We start from the raw sequence: 19,725 nt of genomic DNA, 5'->3' as shown, positions 1-19,725 counted from the left end.
CTTATTTGGCCAGGGCCCACAAAAAGCGTCCCGTGTTTAATAAGCAAATATCAACACCTCTCGGAAAGGTGCTTGCATGCAGTATGCCGCATGCCGCATGCCGCATGCCTGATCTCACATAATGTTTTTGCCAATGCCATAGATGCCCTTCATCGCCACCGTGGTGTCGGGGCTGTGGAGAGGTCTGTCGTCAGAGAGTCATCCATCTGCAGGGTCTCGTACTCCTCCTCGTACACAGCAATCAGCAAAGAAAACAATCTCCAACGACGACGACGACGGATGGGATGATGACGATGCTGATCACTTGAGTAAATATAATTTTTCAAGATCAATGTTTGTTTACAGAGCCAGAGCGTAGGCCAAAACTGCATTATTGGCAGCATATTATGCCCCGAACCGCTCCTCAAAAAAAAAAAACTCAGAGGAAGTACTCGGGGAAATATGAACGAAAGAAAGAAAGAAACAAAGACAAACAATGGCCAGAAGCAGCAAGCAGTAAGCTTTGGGACACGCAATTGCAATTAATGGTAACAGAAAACCCAGTGGATGCCGAGACGCCGTCAAGTGTGTGTGTGTGTGAAAGTCTGGAAGGTCTGGAAGGCGTCACTGCACGCACACACACCAAGGTTGTGGCTGGAGCAGATGTGGCCAGCAGATGATGAAGAAGCCTCCTCAAGTGCTTTGGCAACTTGACGGCGACGGAGACGGCAGCCAGAGAATTAAGACGTCAAGCGACGTCAATTGCCGCTGAACCCGGAAAAAAGTCTATAAAATACTCGCATAAACAACGGCATTGATGAGGATGCTGATGATGATGGTTCCGATGATGACGAGACTGCTACGAGTGTCACGAAAGGCTCTCCAACAAGTTCAATGGCCAAGGATGTGTGTCTCAGTGCCTCAGACAGAGACAGAGTCAGCGACGGCGAGAGAGAGATATAAACAATAGTCAGCAATTGCGTGCCACATGCATCAACAACGGAGTTGCGGCCACTGCAACTGCAACTGCAACAATATGAGATGCTGATTAGGCATCTGGTCAGGTCTCAGTCGCAGTCGCCAAAGCTGCAGACACGCATGTCCATAAATCGCTAAATGCATATTGGAAAAATAATGATGACAGCTGCGCCTAACTAAGCCGCACACACACACACTCGCACACACATCCCCCACAATGGGCACAAGATAGCAGACTGTCCAAACAAGGCAACCTGCTTCGTCTGCGCCGGGAGAGGCCGAGAGGACAGAGGCCATCAATCGGGAAGCCGGCAGTGTCCCTTCTCGAAGCTAGGAGAGGTAGCCGGAACAAGAGGATCGAAGTGATCCAGCTCAATCTGAATCACTGTAGGGCCGCACAGGACCTGCTCCTGCAGACGGTGAGAGAACTCAAATCGGACCTGGCCATACTCAGCGAGCCGTACAAATCAGGTGACAACGAATCCTGGGCGACCGACAGAACAGGGAAGGCATCCCTGTGGGCATGTGGAGGCGATCCCTGCAAACTCAGCAATGTGCTGGCAGGGGACGGATTTGTGCGCGCGAGAGCTGGCAACCTATGGGTATACAGCTGCTACCTAGCGCCCAGTCTACCCCTCGAGTCCTTCGCCCGAATCATTGAGGAACTAGCTGAAGACGCAAGAAACCGCGGGGCAGTCCTAATCGCCGGGGACTTCAACGCGTGGGCACACGAGTGGGGCTGTCGAGTCACCAACGCAAGAGGCCGAATCCTGCTAGAAACTTTAGCATCGCTAGACCTAGCGCTGCTGAACGAGGGCTCCCAGCAAACCTTCTGCAGGGGTAGCGCTGGGTCAATCATTAACCTAACGTTCGCGAGCCCTTCGCAGCTGCGCAATGCAAGGTGGCGAATAGGAGACGTGTACACCGGTAGCGACCACGAAGACATAGTATGCACCATTGGCGAACGCCCCAGACCCAGCAGATCAAGCGCAAGGAGCAAAGCCTACATCGTGGACACGCTCAACACCAGCGCTCTGGCTAGAAGCCTCGAGACGTGGGAGGCCCTCGGGGACACAAGTGTGTAATGTGCCAGAAATTCATATTCGTAGAGGTGTGAGATTGTATGTGCGGATGGAGGTTGTACATACTTTTTTTTGACGGTCAGACACCAATAGTATAGCAGGATTTTGGAACGTGTACCTCTAGCTATGCTCTAACTAGCTCGCCGGAATGTCGTGGGATCTTTCTTACTCTCCTATCTGCTATACGAACACATTCGCAAAGATGTTTTAGGTACACTTGATTTAATGTTCAAAAGGAACTCTACAAAAAAAATCGAAAAGAAAAGAATGTGAATATTATCTAACTGGTTAACCGACTACCGACAAATAGTCAGGCTATATTCCGTCGCTCTTGGGGAACTCAGATGACTTTGACCCCTTCTCTACCCTCCCTACCTTAAGTATGCCGTTTAATCGACAGCATAACCCTCATCGAGCGCATCTCTATTTGATCATCGGACTTCCTCAGGCTCTACTCAGGACAAACACGAAAGGTTTAATGTTCCATTATTATCTACTAATTATTATTTAATAATTCAAAATTTAAGGGTTTGGACTTCATGGTTTTCCAGATAAGTATAAACTTAGCATAAAGTAATTAAATAAAGAAGGAGGAAATAGTAGCAGGTTATACCTAGTTATATGTGTATATGTATATAGGACTTATGTGTAGAGAATATGGCGTAAAAGAAATTAAATTGGAAAGAAGAGAAAAATATGATAATTATATAACTAGAAGGCAAACGTGAAAGAAAAATTAGTGGCCGATCCGCTTTAAATTATGGCACGGATATGGTTGTTTTATATACCGGAATAGAAGTTTTATAAGACAGATATATATTTCGAAAATACTCGAGAATTCCGTTTAAGGAAGTTCGTAACTCACTCAAACTTTATACGAATTATCCAGCGTTTCCGTTGAGCTCAAGGGGCGACGTAGGAACATATTCTGAGGAAGGGAGAAAATTTATGAATATACAGGTCTTCACTTCTAATTCGGATGAAACACCGATTTTCTTTCCATTTCCATACCCGTACGACGACGATTTGCCACTCAACGGCTGATCTTAAAAAAAAAGAGGTTTTCATTTGCGCTAATTTCTAATTATGGGTAATTTTAAATTTAAATTTTTAAATCTATACAATACAAAAATAGTTAGTGCGTAGCCTAATCTTTAATAAATGGAAAATCTCACGACGAGACTCAAAACTAATACTTTGGTACATTTTCACACGACGACTATTAAACGGCAGTGTGGATGGATCGCCGCATAATAATGTTTTATTTTCACAGTTTGAGAGCCACTCCACACACTGCGGAGAACTACATGCGAAAGCCTTAGCCGCGCGCTTAATTCATAAGCGAGAAGGGTGACGAGTGCGGCATATTAGTTTCCCCGAATTCGCAAGAAAACCATTCTTCTCGTCTTACTCCAAAATGTACTTCAGCTCAAGTATGCATCCACATAACTTCGGGTTTCACTCTAGTATACCTTCGGACGGCTCTTTCTGGTTTATTTGGTTGTAGTTATCGTTGGTTTATGTATATGCTGGTTCCTGGGAAATCCGAGGTCTTTCCCAGATCTACTAAGAAGTCGATGGACTTTGACGACCTCGTTCTTGGAGGGGGGTCAATTGGTTTTTCTTTCCCAGTGTCGAACGTAGTAAGATATCCAGCCCTATGATACGAGACTGTTAAAGCTGTGTCACTATTGTAAGGTCCAAATACCTTTTATTTTTCTTAATCCAAAAGGAATAATGTAGTCCACCAGAACTTCAATTTACTTGGCACGTGTTTGATTGCACAACGTTTTCAAATTCACTTGGATCTATATATTTGTATAAAAAGACACATCCGAATTCGCACAGCTTCACTATAGCAATGATCTAGCCAGAAGTTCTATTACTTGCATTAGCCCTTACGATCGGAACTTTACCTTCCACAACCAACGGGGTAATCGTACGATTTTAGACAAAGCTTACACCTTGCTTCCCTAGATAACGGAGTAATCGTACGATGCTAAGCAAAGCTTACACATAGCTTCCACGACTAACGGAGTAATCGTATGATTTCTAGTAAAGCTTTAAAACATAACTCCCACATATCCACGCTGCTTCTCTAAATTAGACATTAAGCTCTTCAATGGAAGCTTTAACTACTGCTCTCTTGTAATTGATCTCTTATCTTGTTTTTGTAAAGAGAAGAGTTAATGTTAAACGCGAGGGCCGTACTTCCCAAGCTGTTCTCTGGAGTTTTAGAGTCACAACTGGCCACTACACCACAGTTGAGGAAGCGCTAGTTTTAACTGGCGAAGCCTAAACGGAAAAAGGACAGTTGCCTAGTGTTTTACTTGTATGTCTTTGAGGTGAAATATTCCTAAGTTTTTACCCTGTTCGTTCTTCAGTTGATAATAGGATGAGCCAACTCGTCTAGATACCAGGGCTGAAATAAAAACCGGCGCTAACTTTGCATTGAACTTTTTAATGGCATTGCTTTGGCAGAAATTGCGGGCAAGTACTGGCTCTCCAACCTTAAACTCTACTTTTCGACAGCGTAGATTATATCGCCTAGAGTTTTGTTCATGTGACTCTTTCACCTTTTTCTTTGCCGATTCGCGAATAATTTGTAGTGCTTCCGGATAACTAATGCGGCTATCCTCCGATAAGAGTCTTAAGCGGCGAAGCAACTCATAGTCTTTGCCATTCAGAATCATATTTTGTCCAAAGGTTAGGAAATAGGGCGACTACCCGGTGCTTTGGTGAATGTTGGATCTGAGAGCAGCACTGATTTCCTGTAATTTGGTATCCCAAGTGGAATGATCCCGGCTTATGTAAGCTCTTATAGCTGCTAACACCGATCTATTGAGTCTCTCACTGGCATTCGCCTGTGGTGAATATATCGCCGTACGAATATGTTGTATCCCAAAGCGGGTTAGAAAATCCTGAAAGGCTCCAGAAACGAATTGAGATCCGTTATCTGTTAATATCACCTCGGGGACTCCAAATGTACAGATCAAATAATTTTCGAGGTAATCGCACACCCGATTGGAAGTAAACACCCTAAGGGGGCATAGGAAATGAAATTTTGTGAAGTGATCTACGATAATAAGTAAACCAATATGCCCTTTCTTGGATCGGGGATATGGACCCAGCAAATCCATATAAAGCTTTTGAAACGGACGATCAGACACCATTGGTTTTCCCATGGGTGGTTTCAACACGGTGTTCGGGTGTTTGGTGTGACGACACACTTCACAATGAGTTACATACTCACGTATTTGCTTGTTCATTTTTGGCCAAAACAAATATCTTTTAATCTTTTCGATGGTTTTCCCTACTCCACTGTGAGCGGCATTGGGCGGATCATGGGCCCGCGAAATTACACCTTGGGTGAGTTCCCTAGGAATCCATAATTTCCAAGATAGATTATCTACACCATTATTTCCCTGATCAGGTTCGGTTCTTTTGTAGACAAAATCATTGAGAATCTTCAAGTCTGGTAATTTGTGTTGCTTAGCGCGAATATTATCAATTAAGGTCATATATTCTGGTGATTTAAATTCTGCGGCAGATAGATCAACTATCGGACCCTGCTCTTCCATTTCAGAAACAGTAATTTCCTCTTTACGCGATAGGGCATCCGCTACCACGTTTAGTGAGCCCTTCCGGTGCGTTATCTCAAAAGAGAATCCCTGTAGTTTTATGGCCCATCGAGCTAATCTACCAGACAACTCCTTCTGACGCATAAGCCATTGTAATGAGGCATGATCGGTTATCACCTCGAATGCCTGACCTTCTACATAAGCACGAAACTTTTTAATTCCCTTTATCACCGCTAAACATTCTAATTCCGTGACTGAGTAGTTTTTCTGAGCTTTAGATAGCTTCTCGGACATCAATGCTACGGGTAATTCTTCTCCTTCTTCGTTTTTCTGAGCTAACACACAACCAATTCCTACAGTACTAGCATCACATAACAGCAAAAAGGGATTTGAGAAATCAGGAGTAGACAAAATGGGAGCTGACGTCAAGCACTGTTTAAGTTTTTCAAATGCCTGATTGGCCAAAGGGTTCCACGCATACGCTTTCGGTTTCTTTAATAGTTCTGTGAGGGCGCAACTTACCGTTGCATAATTGTCGACGAAACGACGGTACCACCCGGCAAGACCAAGGAATCGTCGCAATTGTTTCACCGTCTTGGGGAACGGGGAATTCTTTAATAGCTTCAATTTTACTCGGATCCGTCTTTACCTGTCCGTATCCAATGATGAACCCCAGATACTTAATCTCACGCATGCAAAAGTGCGACTTGGCAATGTTTATCGTAAGATTAGACTTTCGTAAGTGTACTGCAACTTCTCTCAGTAACATTAAATGGGATTCGAAATCGTCTGATAAAATTAGTAAGTCATCGAGGTAAACAAACACTCTCGTACGCAAGTTAGCAGGTATTACCTTATCCATTAAACGACAGAGGGTTTGTGAGGCATTGGTTAGACCAAAAGGCATAACTTTGTATTGATACAGCGGTCGGTTAGGTATGGTAAACGCGGTGTATTGGCGTGAAGACTCCTCTAGGGGAATTTGCCAATAAGCATGCTTCATATCGAGTCCAGTTATGTATTTGGCAGGTGGCAATCGACTGAGTATCCCATCTATATGGGGAAGGGGGTATGCATCTTTTCGGGTATATTTGTTGATCTCTCGAGAATCAAGGCATAACCTATTCTTGTTCCCTTTCTTTACTACGACGCAATTGCCACTCCATGGACTATTTGAAGGTTCTATCACGCCCAGCTTAATCATCTTCTCTACTTCTTCGAACATCACTTTCTCTTTCGCGGGGGAAATGGGCCAATGTCGTTGTTTGACGGGTACTTCGGCATTGATAACCATAGAATGTTGTATTAGGTGTGTACGACCTAGTCCGTCGCATTCATATGACGGGAAAGTTCTTATTACCGCCTCTAATTGGTTCCTTTGTTCTTCATTTAGGGAATGCATTTTAGGCGTTTCCTTCATAATCGTATCGTCTCTATTCTCCAAACAGCTCACAGTTGCTTCTCGGATCAATAATTGGGATAGAAGACCGAAATCTTTCCAAAAGTCAACTCCTAAATAAACATCTTGCTTTAAATCTGGTATGATAAAGAACTCTACTTCCTTAACTATTTTACGGAATTCAATCGGAACCACCAATTTGGATACTACGGTACAAGCTTCGTTGCTGGCAGTGCGTATGGTTCCCAAACACTTCTGAGATTGTGGGTGATGTGCTAAAAAGGTTGCTGCTCTCCCACCCAAACAACTAATGGTTGCTCCTGAACCCAGCAAAGCCTTATAAGTTTGCCCTTCGATCATTACTGTAGGAAACGAAGGAAAGAGAGAGACACGAAGCGGTCGTGTTTTCGTCGTGTCGTCGGGATAGAGCAGTAATCGGCTCTGAGAGAGCCGATAGCAAGAGAGAGAGATCAGTCAGTTGTCAGTTCAGCCACGCATCAGACGTACACGCATATAATTATTCACAAACATACTTGTAAAACTTGGAGCTGTTATAATTTTAAGTCCAACATACTTATCAAATAAATGTTACTCGTTGCCATCAAGCAACTTAAACTACTACAAATTGGGGGCTCGTCCGAAAATAAGCCCAAGACAACAACATTTGCAAGTGAGATTTGTGCGTGTATTTGGAAATTTTGGCGAACACGAGACTGGTGACACAAGAGATCGGTCGCGGTGCGAAATTGAATTGCAGTCTGGCCTATAAGTGCGAGAGAGACACTTGTCGAAGAAGGCGCATTAGTGTGAGCAGACATTCAAGAGAGCTGGAGCGACAAAACTACGGCAGACGGCAGCAAACACAGCAAGAATCAAAACCTTCGTTGTTGTTGTTGTGCATTGCGTCTGAGAGGCTAGAGCTACAAGGAGACAAGCGGCACAGAGACGACAATCTGAGCGCGTTCGTTCCAAAGAGAGCAGAAGCGACAAAACGACGGCAGACGGCAGCAAACACAGCAAGAATCAAAACCTTCGTTGTTGTTGTTGTGCATTGCGTCTGAGAGGCTAGATCTACAAGGAGACAAGCGGCACAGAGACGACAATCTGAGTGCGTTCGTTCCAAAGGAAGCAGAAGCGACAAAACGACGGCAGCAAACAGCAAGAATCAAAGAACATTGATTGTTATTGTGTTGCACTGCGTCGGACGGAGACTACAGCTACAAGAAGAGACAAGCAGCAAGGAGACGACCATTTTGTAACAGCAGAAGCAGCGACGATTCGGGAAGCGACAACGAGTTAACGGCGAACAGCGAGAGCAAGGCAAGGCAACAAAGAGAGGACGGCAACAGCGACATCGACAGGCAAGCGAGATCTGGATGTGGTGGTGTGTGTGCGTCAAATTTGGAGTCTGGAAAGTTCTGCGCAGAAGCGAGAGTTAAAAAGGGTAAACCCATAGTAAGGTGAGCGTTAACAGAGAAGCGATCGTTAACAGTGACGACTTTAAAGGCGTTTTCGGAGTCGATGTTAACTGGAAAATTGTTAACAGGCCAGCAGTAATAAGGTTGTTTAAGTTGATTTAATTACATTTTCTTAGATATATGTAAGCTAATATCAATTATTTTGTATTTAAATCGTCACGATGCAAGTTGAAGAGATAATGACACTGAGAGTCGCAGATTTGCGAGAGAAGTTAAGAGAGCTTGCGTTGCAGACGACGGGACGAAAGCGCGATTTGCAAGATAGACTATTAATACATCACGGCTTTCCAGTTGAGAATGAAGAAAAGTCAGAGGATGAGTCCGTAGTAACAGCAGTTGATGATACCGTAGCAGTTCAACCAGGTACGCGACAGGCAGAGTATAAATCTTGGTTTACGCTAAAAGACGTGGAAGGTAGTGTGTCACAATTTTCTGGTTCTAATAACCCCGACATCAATCAATGGATAGAGGAATTGGAAGAATGCGCAGCTACTGTTCAATGGAGTCAATAACAATTATTAATTTATGCCAAGCAGTTGTTAGTTGGTGCAGCAAAATCTTTCGCTCGTAGTTTGCGTGATATTCGTAACTGGAATTCGTTGAAGGCAGCTCTGTTGGATGAGTTTAGTGTTAAACTGTCGTCCGTAGAAGTACATAGAATGTTGAAAAAGCGCCAGCAGAAAAAAGGAGAGTCGTTGCATGAGTTTTTGTATGCGTTAATGGAGATAGCCAAGCCAATTAAACTAGATGATGAGAGTTTAATCGAATATTTTGTGGATGGTATACCAGACGCTAGGGCAAGTAAGGCAATGCTGTACCAAGCTAGAAACTTAAAGGAGCTTAAATTTCAGATCGATGTTTACCAGAAAGCTAGAGGCGGATCCAAGCCGATGAGTAAGAATTGGCCGCTGAGTAATAAAAGTGAGAGTTCGGTGAAAGGGTCGATGGCAGAGAATCCAGAAAGCTAGAGGCGGATCCAAGCCGATGAGTAAGAATTGGCCGCTGAGTAATAAAAGTGAGAGTTCGGTGAAAGGGTCGATGGCAGAGAATTTTAGGAAATGTTTTAAGTGTGGAGATAAATCGCATTTGAGGAAAGATTGTCCCAAAAATGATTTTTGTTGTTTCAAATGTGGCCAACCAGGACACCGTGCTGCAAGCTGTAATGTCAAGGTCGAAACCAGACAAGAAAAGAGATCGAATACGAACATTATTCGAGATAAGGAAGTCGTCAATAAGCCGTCAGGTATTTTCACTCCATCAGGTTTGTAATTAAAGGATATTAAGTACGCGAATTTGGTATTCCAAGGTTTGATTGATACTGGAGCAGATTTGTGTTTAATTCGCAGGAGGGTATTTTTGAAATTTGGAAATCTTGAACTGATCGGCCAGGAGAAATGTTTAACAGGTATTGGAGATAGTCAAGTTGTAACTTTTGGTAGCTTTTCGGTTTTGAAGCCATTTTAGGAAGGACTATTCTGGATCATGTGGACATGCAAGTTTCTAAGACAGGAACAAGATTTGTTCGTAGAGTTTGTGGCGAGGATAAAGATAAGAAACTTGATCAGGTAGCATCGTCCTCATGCGTGGAATTGTTTAATGAATATAAAGGCATTTGCATGTCAAGTATTGACGAAGTTGAGAAGGAGTTTTCAATTGATGTTGGTCATCTCAGTGAAGCACATGCTAGAGAGGTTAGGGGTATGGTAGGAAAGTACCAACCTCAGAGAAATGTAGATGCGCCGATAAAAATGAAAATTGTATTAGTGGATGAGATACCAGTTTTCCAGCATCCAAGACGATTACCGTTGTGTGAACAGGAAATCGTGGACAAGCAAGTGGAAGAGTGGCTGGCTCAGAAGATTATAAAGCCAAGTACATCGGAGTATGCATCACCAGTAGTGTTGGTACCGAAAAAGAACGGTAGCAAGAGACTATGCTGTGATTACCGAAAGCTGAATGAGAAAATAGTTCGCGATAACTTTCCAATGTCACATATGGATACAGTGTTGGAGAAACTGCAGGGTGCAAAGTATTTCACCACTTTGGATTTAACGAATGGTTTTTTCCATGTGCCTGTAGAAGTCGAGTCTCAAAAATATACGTCTTTTGTGACTCAGAATGGTCAGTTCGAATTTTTATATGTACCATTTGGAATTTCAAATTCTCCAGCGGTGTTTACCAGATTTATAATGGCTGTGTTGAGAGATTTGGTAAAGAATAATGAAGCAGCAGTCTATATGGATGACGTTATTATTTGTAGTCAAGATATAGAAGAGGGTTTGTTAAAGTTGAGAAAAGTACTGAAGATAGCGGAAATGAATGGGCTACGTATAAATTGGAGAAAGTGTCAGCTGTTACGACAAAAGGTTAATTTTCTGGGGTATATAATAGAAAAGAATACGATAAGACCAAGTGATGAGAAGACGAGGGCAGTCGAAAAGTTCCCAGTGCCAGTTGATAAAAAAACAGTGCAGCGTTTCATAGGATTGACTTCTTATTTCCGAAAGTTTATTGAGGGTTATGCTGTTATTGCAAAACCATTGACAGATCTGCTGCGGAAGGATGTTAAATTTGAATTTAAGGAGATACATCAGGTTGCGTTTGAACAACTAAAGGTAGCATTGATTAGTAGACCTGTTTTAGAAATGTACAACCCGAAGTTGGAGACAGAAATCCATACTGATGCATCAAAATGGGGGTATGGAGCCGTGTTACTGCAAAAGAGTTTGGAAGACAGCCAATTCCATCCAGTTCAATATATGAGCCGTAGGACTAAGCCATGTGAAGAGAAATATCCTGCTTATGACCTTGAGGTTCTGGCAATTATCGAAGCTTTAGCGAAATGGCGTGTATACGTTTTGGGTATAAAGTTCAAAATTGTCACAGATTGTAATGCATTTACAATGACGATCAAAAAGAAAGCCGTTCCTTTGAGAGTAGCACGTTGGGCCATGTACCTACAAGATTTTAATTATGTTATAGAACATCGCTCAGGAACGAAGATGAGGCACGTTGACGCGTTGAGTCGTGTATCTTGTTTTATGGTGACCGAAAGTATAGCTCATCGTTTGAAAGAAGCTCAGCTAACCGACGATTGGGTTAAGGCTGTTAAAAGTATTGTGGAGGACAAGGAATATGAGGATTATTATATTCAGAATCAGATTTTGTTTAAGGATCCGGATAAGGATCTCATCGTAGTACCAGCTCAGTTGGAAAATGAGATTATATCAATAGCACATAAGCAAGGACATTTTTCAGTTAAAAAGACACAAGATATCATTGAAAAGTCGTATTATATTCCGAAGTTAAAAGACAAAGTATGGCGCGTAATAAATAGTTGTGTCGAGTGTATCATTGTCAATGAAAAGACAGGAAAACGTGAGGGTTATTTGCAACCAATAGACAAGGGTGATAGGCCGTTACAAACGTATCACATTGATCACGTTGGACCAATGGAAATGACTAAAAAACAGTACAATTATATACTGGTTGTCGTTGATGGATTTTCTAAGTTTGTTTGGTTATATTCTACACGTAGTACAGGTGTTGAAGAGGTCGTTAAGTGTTTGGAAATTCAGGGGACTAGTTTTGGTAATCCGAACAGAATAGTGACGGATAGGGGTGCAGCGTTTATGTCCAATTTGTTTCGTGAATATTGTGAGAGAGAGAAAATACAGCATTTAATGATTGCCACAGGCGTTCCACGTGGGAATGGTCAAGTCGAAAGGATGCACAAGATAGTGGTGCCTATGTTGTCGAAATTGTGTCAGGGTAATTCCGGTAGTTGGTATAAGCATCTAGGAAAAGTACAGCAAATGATCAACAGTGTTGAGCCGCGAAGTACCAAGGTAACACCTTTCAAGATATTGACTGGGCTAGACATGCGTATAGGAATGGATCCAAAAATAAAAGAAATATTGGAAGAATCACTTATCGAAGAGTTGAACAAGGACCGCGAAAAAATTAGAAAGGAAGTAGTTGAAAACATTGCACGGTTACAGCAGGAAAACAAGAAGAGTTTTGACTTAAAAAGGAAACTAGATAGACAGTATGAGGTTAATGAGCTAGTAGCTATCAAGCGTACTCAGTATGGTACTGGATTAAAGCTAAAAGGAAAGTATCTAGGGCCGTATAAGGTGGTTAGGGTAAAGAATCATGGAAGGTACGAAGTCGAGAAGATTGGGGATACTGAGGGTCCCTATAAGACCTCTACAGTTTCAGAATATATGAAACCTTGGCTAGACCCATCCGAGGCGAATGGTCCGTCAGGACAGCCGAATGTAGGAAACGAAGGAAAGAGAGAGACACGAAGCGGTCGTGTTTTCGTCGTGTCGTCGGGATAGAGCAGTTATCGGCTCTGAGAGAGCCGATAGCAAGAGAGAGAGATCAGTCAGTTGTCAGTTCAGCCACGCATTAGACGTACACGCTTATAATTATTCACAAACATACTTGTAAAACTTGGAGCTGTTATAATTTTAAGTCCAACATACTTATCAAATAAATGTTACTCGTTGCCATCAAGCAACTTAAACTACTACATTACCTCCGTGTACAATCGGTTATCTGAACTCAGAATAACTGCTGAGACTAAACGTTTTCGAACAGATTGGACCTTTTTCCAGAACGCTCGTCTCCGGACCGTCGATCGTTTGGGCTTAACTATCAATTTAAACCCCGTATTCACATTTTCTGAATCTAACTCTTTGCTCACCATCGTTTGAGTCGCTACATCTATATCTGTACAAATTTGGTGTAGTATCATATCCGGTTTTACGTCAACTACCCCTTCGGAAAGCCCTCTTAAGGTAATTGGTTTCCTTTCGTTTAGTTGCTGTTCTTGGTCGGATGTACTGACTGGGCTCCGGTCGGTACATCCCGTTTCAAGTTTTTCGCTGGGTTACATTTGACGCATCGAGGTTTATAAATATCCTTAGTACCACACCCATAGCAGAAAATTCGCCTTTCTCCTAAACAATCATCAAAACGATGCCCTTCCTGGTCGCAGTTCCAGCATACTAGTTTCTTACGATAAATCTGCGAAACGTCTTCTTCCTCCATATCTTCATTGTCCGTAAGTATTTCTGCTACATTCGGTTTGCTGAATTTACCTCGTGGAAAAGGGTTATGGTTGTCTTTACAGAAGTTTTCGTGCTTGCGAACTTCTTCTCTCAGGCCAGTTCGATCGCTGATTTTGAGATGCAAGAGTTCATATCTGAGGGCCGTTTTTGCGTTACGTTTTAAAATGTCTACTAACTTATTTTCGCTAACCTCGTGTGAGAGCCTGGACAATAATTCTTCGACGGCCGTCTGGTAATCGTCAAACGATTCACCCTCTCTCTGACGGCGTTTCCTAATCAACTCCCACAAGTCGAAATCATCTTTAGCATCATCGAATCGTTGTCTAAACGAGGCAGAAAAAGATTGCCAAGAAAACTGTGGGTTCTTTCTATGGAAGTTCCAAAACCAATCGCTGGCTTTAGACGAGAAAAGCAGATGCATATTGTCACAGAGTAATTCGTAATCGTTATTTAAAGTGGAGGATGTAAGTGAACGAACCCTGTACAGGAATTCGTCGACGTGCATAGCGTCTTTGGATCCGTCAAACTTTAGTCGCCAACTGGCTAAGATATTAGCGGCCTTCCCAGGAGCTATTGCCCTGTTAGATACATTTGGATGTGGTAATCCCCTTTCCCTTCCATTTTCTGAAGACAACGAGTTTCCTGTTATATTTGGCTCGTGATTTTGCCTTGTCGCTTGCACAGGCGTGCTATCTGAAGCTATAGTCATCCTACCTAATTGTCCGCGTAGATTTTCTTCGATCAAATTCTTAACGAATGAACTTAGCTCCACCATCATATCTTTCTGCTCACCTTTTATCAAGGCTTGTATAACCTCAAGGGTTCTTTCCGGCATATCTCCTTCGCCCGACCTATGGCTGATACTGCCCCAAGAATTATCCCGAAACTGTTGAGACTGCAACCTAGTATGCATCTTTCTGCGCGATGTAGTTCCCCGTCCCTGTTTAGGCCTAGCCCCTCTTGACTTTTGATGTCCTCTCTCTGAAGCGTTTGACTCCGGGTTGGATCCCCCTTCTAACGGCACTATACCCGAACCCCTGTCGGGTGGTAATTCGGCTGCTAGAGTATTCTCATCAAACGAAAGTTTCTCCGGATTCAACTCCGCCCTACATACGGGGCAATTTCTGTTATTTTTCACGAATTCTTTCATGCAAGTATCATGATACCGGTGCCCACAAGACGCAGTACATATTAGTTGACTTCTTCTTATGGCTTCTTGACATATACCACAGATCTGGGCGTCCACGTCACCCGACGCCTTGCCCCCTGGGGTACGTTTTACTGGTGACATGTTAAGGTAACCCAGTAATACGAGTTCTGATCACTAAATGTGGAAATCCCTAATTATAGGACCAAAGCTTCAATAAATTCTACAAAATTTTCCTAAATACCTAATATTTGTCCTTTTCGAGCTTGACTCCTTCCGATATACGCTTTCGCTTGTCGCCGGAATATAACCCCAATGAAATCTAAATTGGTCTATGGTATGTATATGTGGTCAGTAACCTTGGCAGTGGCTAATTTCCAAATCTGTATCTAGAAAATTAGACTTCCGAAAGCCATCGATACTCTTCCTTCATAAACTATTTTGGGGTTATCCTATTATAATTTGGCCGACCTATCCGCCTTTGTGAATAGCTGTCGTATATTCGCAAATTAATTCTGGTAACAAAAAAAATATCAGTTTCCATCCCTTGCTACCTGGCGGATTCTATTTGGTTAGGTTGGAGGTTGTACATACTTTTTTTTGACGGTCAGACACCAATAGTATAGCAGGATTTCGGAACGTGTACCTCTAGCTATACTCTAACTAGCTCGCCGGAATGTCGTGGGATCTTTCCTACTCTCCTATCTGCTATACGAACACATTCGCAAAGATGTTTTAGGTACACTTGATTTAATGTTCAAAAGGAACTCTACAAAAGAAATCGAAAAGAAAAGAATGTGAATTTTAACTAACTGGTTAACCGACTACCGACAAATAGTCAGGCTATATTTCGTCGCTCTTGGGGAACTCAGATGACTTTGACCCCTTCTCTACCCTCCCTACCTTTAGTATGCCGTTTAATCGACAGCATAACCCTCATCGAGCGCATCTCTATTTGATCGTCGGACTTCCTCAGGCTCTACTCAGGACAAACACGAAAGGTTTAATGTTCAATTATTATCTACTAATTATTATTTAATAATTCAAAATTTAAGGGTTTGGACTTCATGGTTTTCCAGATAAGTATAAACTTAGCATAAAGTAATTAAATAAAGAAGGAGGAAATAGTAGCAGGTTATACCTAGTTATATGTGTATATGTATATAGGACTTATGTGTAGAGAATATGGCGTAAAAGAAATTAAATTGGAAAGAAGAGAAAAATATGATAATTATATAACTAGAAGGCAAACGTGAAAGAAAAATTAGTGGCCGATTCGCTTTAAATTATGTCACGGATATGGTTGTTTTATATACCGGAATAGAAGTTTTATAAGACAGATATATATTTCGAAAATACTCGAGAATTCCGTTTAAGGAAGTTCGTTACTCACTCAAACTTTATACGAATTATCCAGCGTGTCCGTTGAGCTCAAGGGGCGACGTAGGAACATATTCTGAGGAAGGGAGAAAATTTATGAATATACAGGTCTTCACTTCTAATTCGGATGAAACACCGATTTTCTTTCCATTTCCATACCCGTACGACGACGATTTGCCACTCAACGGCTGATCTTAAAAAAAATGTGGTTTTCATTTGCGCTAATTTCTAATTATGGGTAATTATATACATTATTGGTTTTTTTTTTCTTTTTAATCTATACAATACAAAAATAGTTAGTGCGTAGCCTAATCTTTAATAAATGGAAAATCTCACGACGAGACTCAAAACTAATACTTTGGTACATTTTCACACGACGACTATTAAACGGCAGTGTGGATCGCCGCATAATAATGTTTTATTTTCACAGTTTGAGAGCCACTCCACACACTGCGGAGCCTTACATGCGAAAGCCTTAGCCGCGCGCTTAATTCATAAGCGAGAAGGGTGACGAGTGCGGCATATTAGTTTCCCCGAATTCGCAAGAAAACCATTCTTCTCGTCTTACTCCAAAATGTACTTCAGCTCAAGTATGCATCCACATAACTTCGGGTTTCACTCTAGTATACATTCGGACGGCTCTTTCTGGTTTATTTGGTTGTAGTTATCGTTGGTTTATGTAGATGCTGGTTCCTGGGAAATCCGAGGTCTTTCCCAGATCTACTAAGAAGTCGATGGACTTTGACGACCTCGTTCTTGGAGTGGGGGCAATTGGTTTTTCTTTCCCAGTGTCGAACGTAGTAAGATTTCCAGCCCTATGATACGAGACTGTTAAAGCTGTGTCACTATTGTAAGGTCCAAATACCTTTTATTTTTCTTAATCCAAAAGGAATAATGTAGTCCACCAGAACTTCAATTTACTTGGCACGTGTTTGATTGCACAACGTTTTCAAATTCACTTGGATCTATATATTTGTATAAAAAGACACATCCGAATTCGCACAGCTTCACTATAGCAATGATCTAGCCAGAAGTTCTATTACTTGCATTAGCCCTTACGATCGGAACTTTACCTTCCACAACCAACGGGGTAATCGTACGATTTTAGACAAAGCTTACACCTTGCTTCCCTAGATAACGGAGTAATCGTACGATGCTAAGCAAAGCTTACACATAGCTTCCACGACTAACGGAGTAATCGTATGATTTCTAGTAAAGCTTTAAAACATAACTCCCACATATCCACGCTGCTTCTCTAAATTAGACATTAAGCTCTTCAATGGAAGCTTTAACTACTGCTCTCTTGTAATTGATCTCTTATCTTCTTTTTGTAAAGAGAAGAGTTAATGTTAAACGCGAGGGCCGTACTTCCCAAGCTGTTCTCTGGAGTTTTAGAGTCACAACTGGCCACTACAAGTGCCAACGAATCGGCCAACCAGCTCGCCTTGCGAATGGAGGAGGCCTGTGACAGGAGCATGAGACAGCGGAAGCCATTCATACGGCACCACGAGCCAATCGTGTGGTGGAACGCCGACATCGACAGGCTCCGGACAACGTGTCTAAGGGCCAGACGAGCAGAGAGCGCGACGCACGACTCGGTTCGTCACATCGCATGAGGAGTATAGGACCGCCAGGAAGGCACTGAAGCATGCAATTCGGAGCAGCAAGCGGGAATGCTTTCTCCAGCTCTGCGACACAGCGGAACAAGACCCCTGGGGCAGGGCTTACAACATCGTTATGAAGCGGCTAAGTGCCGGGAGCAAGGCGCCAACGAACCCTAGCACCCTCGAGGACATAGTGCACACCCTGTTCCCCAGCGAGCAACAGAGGCGTCCAGGCCCCTTAGAAAGCGACGCACCGATCACGGGCATCGAAATGATCACGGAAGCGGAGATCCTGGAAGCCGGTAGGAGCCTGCCCAGCAAAAAAGCCCCAGGCCCGGATGCAATCCCAAATAGGGCTTTAAAACTGGCATTGGCACTATAGCCATCCGCCTTCGCCGAGGTCTTCAATAAGTGTCTGCTAGAAGGTACCTTTTCCGATAGGTGGAAGATTCAAAACCTACTGCTGCTCAACAAGCCAGGGAAACCACCAGGCGAGCCTTCCTCGTACAGACCAATTTGTCTCCTGGACAACACGGGGAATGTATGCGAAAAGCTCATTGCACGTAGGCTCAGCCGTGCCATTGAAGATGCTGGCTTGTCGCCCAACCAGTATGGCTTCCGGAAAGGCAGATCAACCCTGGATGCCATTGGCATAGTCACCAACATAGCGGAGAATGCAATAAGTGGGACCCGCTGGAGAGCGGGCCAAAAGCAGTACTGCCTGCTGGTTACCCTGGATATAAAAAACGCTTTCAACTCTGCGAACTGGGGTAAAGCGATGGAAGCCCTACGGAGGCTACGGATCCCGGAATACCTCCTGAGAATAGTGGACAGCTACCTCAGTGAGAGGGTGCTGCTGTACGAGACGAGCGAAGGGATAAGATCATATAGAGTGACTGCTGGAGTCCCGCAGAGGTCGGTGCTGGGGCCGCTCCTGTGGAATACGATGTATGATGGAGTTCTGCGACTGAATCTTCCCGAGGGCACGACGGTCTTCGGTAGCCAAGGACCTTGCAGCAGTTGAAGCAGCTGCAAACGGGGCAATCCGTGCCGTGGAGACGTGGCTCGCCATAGCGGGATTACAGCTGGCGGCCCACAAGACCGAGGCTGTTCTGATTATCAGCAGGAAGAAGGTGGAGACGGCCCGAGTGTCGGTCGGCGGACACGACATTACTTCGCAAAGGGCTCTTAAATACCTAGGAGTAATGCTGGACACTAGGCTTTCATTTAGAGAGCACTTGGAGTACGCCAACACAAAGGCCGCACAGACTTGCCGAGCACTCTCGCGAATCCTGCTCAACACCAGGGGGCCAAAGCAAGCAAGGAAGAAGCTGATCACCAGCGTCGTCTCCTCTCAGCTCCTGTGTGCTGCCGCAGTGTGGTCCAAAGCGACGAAGGTGCCGAGCTATATGCGAGGAGTCGAAGCAACGCACCGCTAATGTGCCATCAGGATCGCCTGCGCGTTTAGAACCATATCTGACGACGCAGCACTGGTCATCGCGGGACTAGTCCCAATAGCAGAGCAAGCGAGGGAAAGGGCCGAGGTAGTACGAGCTATCTCGCAGGGACACCCATAATCCTCCCACCGGAGTCGAGAGAGAATCACCCAGGCACGAGACTGTCAGGAGGTGGCAGATGAAGTGGGATTCCTCGACTAAAGGACGCTGGACCCACCAGCTGATTCCGGATATCAAGCTGTGGTTGGAGAGGAAGCACGGACAGGTGGACTTCCACCTCACTCAGATGCTGAACGGCCACGGATGCTTCAGATTGTACCTGAATCGGTTTGGACACGAAACGGAGGACTGGTGCCCATCATGTGGTCGAGCTATCGTGGAGGACGCTCACCACGTCTTCTTTGAATGCCACCGTTTCGAGTACGAGAGGCGCCAGCTAGAGGATGAGCTAGCCACCAGCATTAGCGTCGGAGGGATCGTGCCGCTCATGGTAGCGAACCCCAAGGCGTGGGATGCCACCACTAGGTTCGCCGCCACTATAATTCGGGAACTACGGAGAGCG

General features: G+C 43.8%; 1 protein-coding gene across 1 annotated transcript; it reads left to right on the top strand.

Annotated features, from left to right (window-relative positions):
* Positions 1–475: 475 nt before the first annotated feature.
* On the top strand, positions 476–17,725 carry LOC117193934. The gene is made up of 3 exons (XM_033398598.1): positions 476–495; positions 1,139–2,034; positions 17,519–17,725. Exons 1-3 carry the CDS (start codon positions 476–478, stop codon positions 17,716–17,718), a joined length of 1,116 nt encoding a protein of 371 aa, XP_033254489.1. The 3' UTR covers positions 17,719–17,725.
* Positions 17,726–19,725: the final 2,000 nt, after the last annotated feature.

The sequence above is a fragment of the Drosophila miranda genome, assembly GCF_003369915.1.
Source record: "Drosophila miranda strain MSH22 chromosome Y unlocalized genomic scaffold, D.miranda_PacBio2.1 Contig_Y2_pilon, whole genome shotgun sequence".
NCBI classification, from domain to species: domain Eukaryota; kingdom Metazoa; phylum Arthropoda; class Insecta; order Diptera; family Drosophilidae; genus Drosophila; species Drosophila miranda.
This window is presented reverse-complemented; position numbering and strand designations above follow the sequence as displayed.